At 45.0% G+C, this 10194-nt stretch overlaps 1 protein-coding gene across 1 annotated transcript; it reads left to right on the top strand.

The window, feature by feature from the left end:
• The first annotated feature begins 191 nt into the window (after positions 1-191).
• LOC104161460 (protein FAM110C-like) lies at positions 192-1250 on the top strand. The gene is given in 3 exon segments (XM_009699913.1): positions 192-422; positions 458-519; positions 521-1250. Coding segments are annotated over 3 exon segments (1023 nt in total).
• The last annotated feature ends 8944 nt before the right edge of the window (positions 1251-10194 follow it).

Raw genomic sequence — 10194 nt, 5'->3', positions numbered from 1 at the left:
GGGAGCTCGGCCCTCAGAGGGGCTCAGCTGCCGCCTCCAGCTCCCGGGCTTTCCCCTTCCTTTGCTTTTTTTGCCTTTTTTTTCCTTTAATTTTTTTTTTTTTTGCTGTCCCCCCCCTTCCCTTCCCTCTCAGGGCTGGAAGCAGGATCCCTGAAACTGCTATGCCAACAGAACTCTGCCGGGCCGTGAGAATGCACGCCATCTCCGACCTCCACTCCTCCCTCACCCTGCGGCTCCTCAACAAGGGGCCCGAGTACCTCCGCAAGCAGATGGAGGCAGGCAAACCAGGCAGGAAAAGCGCGGTGGAGAGGCTGGCAGCCGATAAGGCCAAGTACGTCAAAAGCCAGCAGGTCATCAGCACCAAGCAAGAACCCGTCATCGTCCTTAGCTCAGCCTCGGAGAGCAGCAGCGAGACCTGTTCGGTGGAGAGCAAAAAAATCGGCAGGGACTTCGGCAGAGGGAAGCCCCTGGAGCTGGCGAAGGCGGTGTACTCCTGCCGTGCCCCCCTGCAGCACGGCCCCCCCATCGCTAGGCGCAGCACGCCCAAGAGGCAGATGCGACCGGATTCCCTGGTGATTTACCGCCAGAAATGCGACTTTGGGAGAGGTCAAAGCCAGGACGGCTCACGGGGAAGCTTGGTGAGGAGGATCTTCCAAGGGTCCCTAAAGGAGAAGCAGTTGGTTTCCCCTGAGATGCCCAGAGTCATGGAGGACACCGCAGCCACCGAGAGCAAAGAGCCTCTCTCGGCGAAAGACGGTGACCATGAGCCGAGCAACCACGGAGCGGAGCAAAGCGTCGCTGTGAGCACCGAAGCCCCAGGGGTGTGTACAAAAGAGCGTGAGAGACCCTCAAAACCGAGTATACCTCCTGAGGAGGTCAGGGAGGTGAGGAGGAGAGGTCTCCATCGCTCCCAGTCGGACATCAGCTCTCGCTACTCCAAGTCCTTCTCTGAGTCTGATACATTTTTCAAGTACTGTGGCCTGGAGCAGGAGGTGATCGAGGATCTTGGGAGAGAGAACTTTTCCGTGATGTCCGACAACGTCTCCTTCAAGATCCGCAGCATCAGCGTGGCAACGTCCGAGAGCGACTTCACAAGGCACAGCGGGGACGAAGGGCTGCTGGAAGATGAACTCACGGAGCAGGTCCCAAGCAGCACCTCCGTGATCGAGCGCAACGCTCGGATAATCAAATGGCTGTACACGTGTAAGAAAGCCAAGGAGACTAACAAGGTGATCCAGGAACAGGCATGATGGCTTCTTTCAGCGTGCGTTGCAGCCTGGTGAGCTCAAGGTGTGTGCAAAGCCTCGCCCTGTCAATTTATGTATTTCTCTTTCCTCTTTAGCAAGCGGTTGGCTTGTCTTAGTTTAGTTTAATCTTTTCATGAAGGGCTGAAGGAAAATGTTTTTTGTATACTACGTGCTCTGGTATGGCCCTTTTGCAAAGCAGAAACCCGTGTCGTTACAAAAACCAAAATACAAACAAATAAATATGTGCAGCTTGCCAGATTTAGATCAGACCCCCCGCATGAAATTAAAGAGTCAGTGTCTATGAGGGATAGCTGCCCTTTACAGATTCCTGCTTTGTAAATAGCTGGTTTTCTCTAATTTCTGCTATATTAAATGCTAGAAAAAAAACTTAGAAAAGTATTCAACCCTTAATTACAGTTGCTTGGATAACAGACTGAACTGAAACTATTACTAACTGGGAGTACTCTGTATTTATACTGTACTGCTGAAACTATTGCTAATTAGGAGTACACTGTATTTATACTATATTGCTACCGTCTTCTCCTCCTTACTCTCCCTGACTCGCTCTCCCTTCTCCTTATACATAGGCAACCCCAAGTATCAGGAAAGCAACGCAGTCAGTGCTCCTGCTAGCAATCTTATTTCTCCCACCGCTTTCTGTTGCGACCATAAAAGTTTGCTCCAGGTGACCCCCTAGCATTTCACAGGCTTTGAGTTTTCCGTCCTGTTTGACTGTAGTAGATTTGGCTCCTCTGCAGTGGGTTTTACCATGCGGTTTGGCACTGGTAGCTGGAAATCGGTTGTGCGGTTTGCCTTGGTTAGAGGGGCACTGCACTGTTTTAAGCTAAAGATAATTAATACAAATATGTGGCATCTAGGCTTGGAAATCAATGACTTCACAGACAGAACAAATTTAGCCCTGGTAAAAGCCAGTATCCTGGTTTTAATAAAAGCAGTGTTTATTTTGCATCTGATCTCCTGAAAAAGAACTATATTCATGGGGCCTTTGGTGTTGATAATCTAGTAGATAACAGGTTTTTTCTCCTTCCAATACATGAAGCCCTTAGGATAAGTACCGCAGCCTACAGTGTGGTATTTAAAAATTGCATGAGTAGGTCTTGATATGAAGGATTACGTGTATATTTTCTGACAGTTCGTAATTGGTGCGTGAGAAGAACATCACTTAGTGTAGATACAGCTGTTGATAGAGCATGTGGGCCTTATGAACGGGAGAAATTTAATGTTCGAGCCTCTTTCCTCTCTGGATGTGGGGCTGTCACTTCTGATTCCTTTAATTTATATAATGCAAAAATCCATTTGCTTACTTGAAATTGGTTTTAATTATGTGAAATTTGGATCACACTTAAAATTTGAATTTTTCTCAAAAGCCTGTTTTCTTCCTGCAAGTTGAGAGAGGAGGAAGGGGGGGAGAGAGAGAGAGAGCCATTTTCACACAAGCGTTTCAAGCCCTTGTAGGTAAGAACGGTTGTCAGGTATCCGGCTGACAACTTAAAGAAGTGTTGTTACGTGACAGATCCTTTCCCAAATTACCTTAGAGAGAAGAAAGGGCTCTCCTGAGCTAATCGTTTCTCCTTGCTCATCCTTCTGCGATAAAAGGCCAGGGAGAGACACAAAACAAAATGATGCAAGTGGCGGTTTGTGAAGCTCGTTGCAGCTGCCGACCTTGCTAAACGCAGAGGATGGGGAGCAGATTTCACCGCAAGCAGGAGCCACTTAACAAAACCAACCACATTTCCATGAAGGAAAACCAAATAAAAGCCTGTTTGCTCCTGAATGCCCATGCCAGGGGTAGGATCCAGGGCCAGAACCGTGGTCGTCACTGCAGAACCTGCTCAGGATGAAGCAGTTGTCCTTTTCCCCATCCATTTGCACGGGGCTAAGCATGTCCAGCGCTGCAGCTGAGACAGGAGATGCTGGTGCCCACCCGAGGGAGCACACAGTCTGCAGAGGAGGTGCTTCACCAGGCCAAAAGCCAGGGCAGGAGCGGGGGGAAGCTCTTTTCCAGGCGCTGAGCCAGTGTAACCTCACATGGGCTTGGTCAATGGCTTCTTTTTTTTTAACATCTAAGACAAAATGACAGTTCGTAGCACATAGCCTAACAGGGTGGTGAAAAGACCTCCATGAAGGAAACTGCAAGTTTCTTCAAGTCTGTGGTCATTCTGCCATAATTTTAATACCGAGAACAAGGGAGTGCTTTACACTGGCAGCAACTTCCTTTGGCACCAAAATTTTTGGCAGCCTAGGAAACACTAATCTGTAGGGCCCGTATTATAAACCTAATTTTAAGCACACTAGGGTTGAGTCTCAGCTGATAGACCTCAGTAGTAGGGCTATGATTGCTTTCAGGGTAATTTCTGAAAACTGAGAACGTACTTACCGGTTAGGCCATAGAACTAGGAAGTTCAAAAGGTCAGCTAAAAATACCTGTACACAGCACCCAGAATAAAGAAGAGTCATCAGGAGCTACCATAAGTTAAATATTACATTTTCTGGGCAGAATAGAAGCTGAGAGTTGTTATTACCACGTGATTGCAAGATGAGTCCTGTAGTTCTGATCCAATATTCTTCTTTTCTGTCGGTCCTACGCTTTCTGTGACAATGCAGCATCAAGTTAGATATCTATGTGTTTTCACTATGTGCATATATTTGGCTCTGTTTAGTTTGCTTACCGGGTATTAATGGGCAGCGGACTCTTGTGCTGTATGGGGGAGCAATGTGTTCTCCCTGGCACTCCCAGGCACATCCTTGAAGGTTCCTCGTTTTTACACAGAGGCTTGAAAACTGTTGCACCTTCTTTGGAAAAAGAGGCAGAAACCTGTTTTCTAAAATCCAGCATTCATGACGTGTAAAACACCCTTCAAGAGCTGCAGGGCTTTTATGGGCCATGATCATCCCATTCATATTTTATGTTCTGTGTTTAATTTTTCATGAGCTCTCTGGGACCTGGTGGGGCACTGTGTAAATAAAACAGTTATTTGAAGGATCAGGTTCCCTAATAAGTTTCATCAGAGTGATGATTGCAGAGTCTGAGCATGGGTTGTGAGCTTCAGAAAACTGAGGTCCTCAGCAAGATGGGCATTGCTGCTTCTTGGTGGGACGTTGCCTCAATTCACCTCTGCAGTTCAGCTCCTTTCACTGTCAGTCCTGACAGGCTCTAAGGAGGGGGCTTACGCTGTGTCCTCCTTCCTGGGTTGAATCAAGATTATTCAGCCTTGACTTTCAGCACCACTCTTAAATGGATGTTCATTATTCAAGTGGAAATCTCCTGGGAGGGGAATTTACTGTGTTGGCAATAGCCATAAGCAGCTGAGTAAAAGCTTTAGAATATCACCTTATGCTTGTGTTATGTGATGTGATAAATAATAAATGACACTTTTTTTTCCCCTCTTTCTTCAGAATCCTTGACTTGGAAGTTGAACAAAACCAGACACAGGAAGAAACTCTTCCCTCATCTGGCTCATGACTACTTTGTCCAAGTTTAGTATTTTATTATTACCTCCTGCCCTCGCCCCCATCCCCTGGCAGCCTCCCTCTTGTCACAAGCACAGGAGTGTCCAAGGGCGCAATGGCAAGCGGAGATTGTGAACTGTGCCCCGGCGAGGCAGCGGGAAATGAAAGCTCCTGGAAAAGCGAAGCATGGCAGCAGCTGCCATCTGCGATAATATTCAGCGTCAGCTCACCGCCCCAGGATGCCATTCCGGGCTGTGACAGAAGGTCTGTGTTGTTGCACTCGTCTCTTTCCAGCAATTAATTTCTTGATGGGGATGGGGGGAGAAAGTGGGAATGAAGTGGCAATGAACTCTGGGTCAGGCGCTTCCTTGCAGGCAGACAGGCTCCACCCGGACGTTCAAAGGCTCTGTCTTACCAGGGCTGTTTGACCAGGGCTCATCCTGACATCATTAGACGTTATTTGCTTGGCTAGTGAGGACTGTGGCAGCTTTATCTGGGATACTTGGCAAACGTTGTAAGCTAACTCCCTGCCAAGGCGCTCTTTCTCTGAGGGTATTCAAACCACATTGGAGTACCTTGTATCCATCTAGTTTGCTCTGTCACACAGCTTCCTCAGCCAGTGGGGAGGAATACCCTTTAAAGCCCTGCCCAAATATTTTCAGGAGCGTGGTTCCAAGAAACGAGTAGTCAAAAACGAGGGAGTGTTTTGCATTGTTACTGCCTTGCAGCAGAACGGTACAATTCACATGTACACAGGCTCCTCCACTTTGTTTGCAATATGTCTCCGACTGACATTGCAAACATTGCAAGCTTTGGCAGCTTGTGATTTAACACCTTTAATTTTATGCACTGTGAGTGAGCAGTGAGTGTACAGGATCATGCTAGGAAACTATCCCAGGCTACGTAAGGCCACACTTGCCTAGCGTGGGTCTGGAGTAGGGCTGTGCTTGGGATGTACAGGATGGCATCCCTGCCCTGCAAGGCAAGAAGGCGTGTTAGGGCACAGCCGTGCCAGGTAAATGTCCTGATGGGATGAGACACCCAGTGTAGACAGCACCTTAATATCATCAATAAAATGCTTCATTTAGACAGGCCAACCTAAATGTATTTTAAAAGCTGATAAAAAGTACTTTAGATCATCAGTGTAGTGAATGAGACCTCTACAGTAACTCATGGAATTTGCTGGCTGTGCCTCAAACCCTTAGCCCATTCTGTCATTGCTTGCTAGAACATGTCTTGCACCAAAGCATTTATTTGTGGACATTGCAAACCACAAAATAATGAAAAAAAAAACCAAACCAAAAAAAACAATCAAAGCCAAAGCCAGTTCCCCTTTCAGTCTCACCAATGCCCATCTGTGATAGCTGCCCCGCTGGCATAATGGCAACTTGACCCAAGGGTCCTGCAGAGCTTAAAAGTTTATTTTGTGTTCCCATGGACGTGGTGTCCTGGTGTCCAGCTTACCTAGCCACCAGACCTGCAGCATAAGGAGTCCAGAAACACCAGCTTCCATTCTCCGCATTCCTCCTGCCTGCACCGCGGCAGCTCGCCCAAAACAGGTGCCGGCGCAGCCGGGTGGATGCTGAGCTCAAGTGAGCACTCGAGCTGCGTTTCTCACATGTTTGCTACTCTCAATAAATACACCTGGAGGAACGGAAAGGGCGAGGGTACGCGTTGAGGATTTGATAAAACATTGCTGGTAGAAGGAATGGTTGCCTATTTTAACCTATGCCAATGTTGCACACCGGAAGAATTGCCCTTGAAGTGCTCATCAAGCAGTTTAGTTGACATCAGTTAAATTCACAGCAAGATCATCTGGGTTGCATTTCTCTATGTTTTAAATGTGCTTGTCAGTCCCTGGGTGGTTAGTTCTCAATTACGGCAGCGGTTTGGGAATGCAGGGCATTTGTCTTTGTTTTCTAGTGTTATGTACTAAGGTCTACATGTCTGAAGTTGTTGAGATAGATAACAATTCCAGATAAAATAATTGTTGAACCCGCTTTCCACTTGGGAGAAAACTAAATAGTTTGCATGAGTGAGCTTCTGCAAACTTAGAGGGAAGGTATTACATGAGGATTTTTGCGTTAAATAATGAAATTTCCATGTGTATTTGTTACATTATTATTAAAGGATGATTCTCAGAAAACTCCAACCCAAGATGCTGCTATTATGATAAGATTTATGCACTTAAGGTGCAGTTTTTAAGGGACGCAGTCTAGGTTTATTAGTCAGGAACACATCTGTTCTTTTCATGCTTACTTTGCAAGGTGCTGTACCACATAAATATTTATATGCGTTTGTCAGAGCTAAGGACTGCTTTTCTTTGAAAATACGGATGACTGTAGACAGCTTAGAGTGCAGGAAAAATCTCTTGTGTTACAAATCAGTACCCCACTGCAGGAGAAGAGAATTATTTTGTTTTGTTTCCAAGGAAGTTCTTGGTTTCATTTTCAAACCTCTGTTTGTTTTTGCTTTTTTAGTTGAGCAGCTCTTGAAAGTTAAGATGAAAGATGCGTTGGTCATGAGTTTTCCATGTTAGGAAAGAGTATGTTTAATTTGCTTGAAAGTACTCAACATCAGCCTTTCTCAAAATCGATGAAGGTTTTATGGCAGACGTTAGTGAAATCAGAGCTGGCCCCGTTCTGAATATTTTTTTAATCCCCCTTTTTGTCTTTATGAACAGTTCAGTGGGGTTGTTGTGACTTTCCACACTGATATGTGGCAAAATTTCTCTGGCTTTCTTCAAACTCTGATAAGAACCCCAAGCTCTCCCAGGGATCATTTACTTCAGAGACGGTGTGACCTATCTAAGATCTTTTGCTGATAAGCTATAGTTTCACTTTATTTAATAATGCCTTCTGGGTAAGCTGATAACCTACCTTTCCCAGTATGCCAGAACAACAGTAGATGACAACCCTTCTTTCTCCGTTCATCCTGGGAACGGGTAATTCAGTGGTTTTTCCAAAGAGTGGGTACTCTGGGCTTCACTCAACTCCAGTTACTGTTACATGTAAAGGCTTTTCCTTCCTTCTGCTCAGTCTTCCAGTCAAATCCCTCAAAATGAGAAAAACTTGCTAATGTTAGTCACTACCTATCTCTTTCCCCAAAAAATTCTCAAGTTTTTTTTACTATTTGATGATAAAAGACCCTCTTTGGAAGGGGTGGGCTTTGTCAGCTTTAGTGATATACTGCGGTAAAGCGGGCCATTGTGGTATGAACAGAAGTTTTGGCAACGGAGTTTGGTTTCCAGTCTTTTGGGGAACCTAAATCTGGGGCTGAGGGCAAAGGCAAGTCATAAATTGAATGATTTTGTTTGACTAGAACTATGTAAACTAAAATAGTCAAATGGAGTGCAAGTGTGCAGTGCTAACAGCGCTATTCCCACCCAAGTGTTTCAGTGTGCTCCAATGCTGTGACAAGGGGCAACGTCCGCGGCTGTAGAGTAACAGACGAAAGGTACAAAGTCTGGGTTTTATAGCCTGGAAGCAAGTATTTGCAATAAAGGCATCAAATAGAGACTGTAATCTTTGCAATATATTGTAAATATTACTGTACAGAAATCTATAAGTAAGAAATAGAGATTGTTCTATAATACATATATTACTTTTCTAAGGGATGTAAGCCTTTGAGTTTTGTGAAATCGGCTAAACATTACATCAATGGGGATTATGCAGAAACTTTCTCCTGGGGACAGGTTGTCCTGTCATTGCCTCCTGTGAAGTTTCTTGCCTCTGCTTTTGAACCCTTTGAAATGGAGTTCTGGCTCGATCTGGTATGGACGTTTCTAAGTTGCTATGTTTATGTTCCTGTGGAAGAACCTGTGTTCTATTGAATGCATACAAATAAAACTACCACTCTGAAAGCTGAATGTTTTTTTTCTAAAAGTATACTTTTATTTTGCTGTCTCCATTAAGGTACTATTATTTTAAAGCTAGAATCTCATTAGGGAATTAATTTCTCTGTGAGTGAGGCTGATGTTAGACTGCGAACATCTGAAAGCGCAATGCTTCCCTGGGCCGTACCCAAACCCCTGGCTGAGAGCTCAGGCAGGGAATCTTGTAAGGAGGTGGCACGATAACTGTTAGCTCTTGGGATCAGTAAATTTGAAATATATGAGGCTAGGGCTGTTCCATAGTATTCTAATATTTTTCATTTCAGAATATGGCTGAAAAGATAGACAGTTTATTTCTGAAGGGTAGTATTCTTTTCCAGACTTTAGTATTATATTTGGTTTTACTCACTGTCGAAAGCTACAGTGTGCTGCAGGCAGTGCCACATTCATCACAGCCGGTGTCCAAAGCGGCAGGGAGTTTGAAGTTCTGTTTGGAAAAAGCATTATCTCCAGAATCTTATTAACAAGCTGTTGTTTGATTGGATTCCATAGGAAGAATTCAATGTACGATGCTAATTCTCTGTGCATATATTTTGTGAAGAAAGCAGCAGAAATAATGGCTGCTTACAGTGAGCTTTTACCAGAGACCAATGCGCTGCAGTTGCATAATTACCATTTTGGTATGGTCTAACCTGCTCCGACACAAGTGTTTCACCAGCCAGCATTTGAACACGACTGGAGGTAGAGCTAACTGATGCTTGCTGTGCAGATTAGGCTCTTCCACAGAACCCCAACAGCAACTTTATCAACATTGACATGTAGCCTTCCCCACACAAGCCTTGGTTGACCTGTGTCAGTGCAAGATACAAAGCAAGTCTGGAAAGGTGTGACAATTTGTGCGTTCCCCCTTTGCATGGAGGTTAATCTCCCAAGGCAAGCCTTTGCTAGTATTGCTGCCTTAGAGAGGAAAGAGCCATCATATCCTGTGAATAACCTGGGGCTACAGCCCAGCCTAGCATTTAAGAACATTGTTCTTAAGTCATTTTTCACATAGCACCTTTGTCCCACATTTTATGAAGGCAGGTGGATTTCTTCCAGAAATAAGGATTTGCAAGCTCCTGTTCTTGGACTGTCTGCTGCAAGCAACCTCTTAAAAGTCCACAGCTTACTGATTCACTGCTTCTGCTTCTCTTTTGATTCATCTCTGGGTAGTAAATAGGTGTTGGAAAAAAACTCCACAAAGATACAGTAGCTGGAAAAAGGCCTCTTCAGGTGTTTTGTAGATGTTGGTGCGTTCAGAACACAGAACTGCAAAAGTACTTAGTATCTCCAAGAGCTTTTGACAAAGATCACTCTATGTCAACAGCAGACAAATAAGTAAATACAGGGCTTAGCTTTACCCTGCAAAGAGGTGCCTCCAAATTTTGGGGAGGTTTAGTGATTGGGTTGGGATTTAGTCCTGCAGGACTGAAGGGAACTATATCAATTCACTTAAGTGGAATTTTGCAGAGAGAGGTGGTAGATGCCCCATCCCTGGAACTAAAATGGGCCTAGAAAGGACTGCTCAGCTCATTTGCAGGCAATGATGGAACGGGCAGCTTAGTCCAGAGACGTCTCCAAGACAAAAGATGTTGAGAATTTTGA

The sequence above is a fragment of the Cariama cristata genome, unplaced genomic scaffold (genome assembly GCF_000690535.1).
Source record: "Cariama cristata isolate BGI_N322 unplaced genomic scaffold, ASM69053v1 scaffold8285, whole genome shotgun sequence".
In the NCBI taxonomy this organism is placed as follows: Eukaryota; Metazoa; Chordata; class Aves; order Cariamiformes; family Cariamidae; genus Cariama; species Cariama cristata.
Note: the sequence above shows the minus strand (reverse complement) of the source record. Positions and strands in the feature narration are given on the sequence as shown.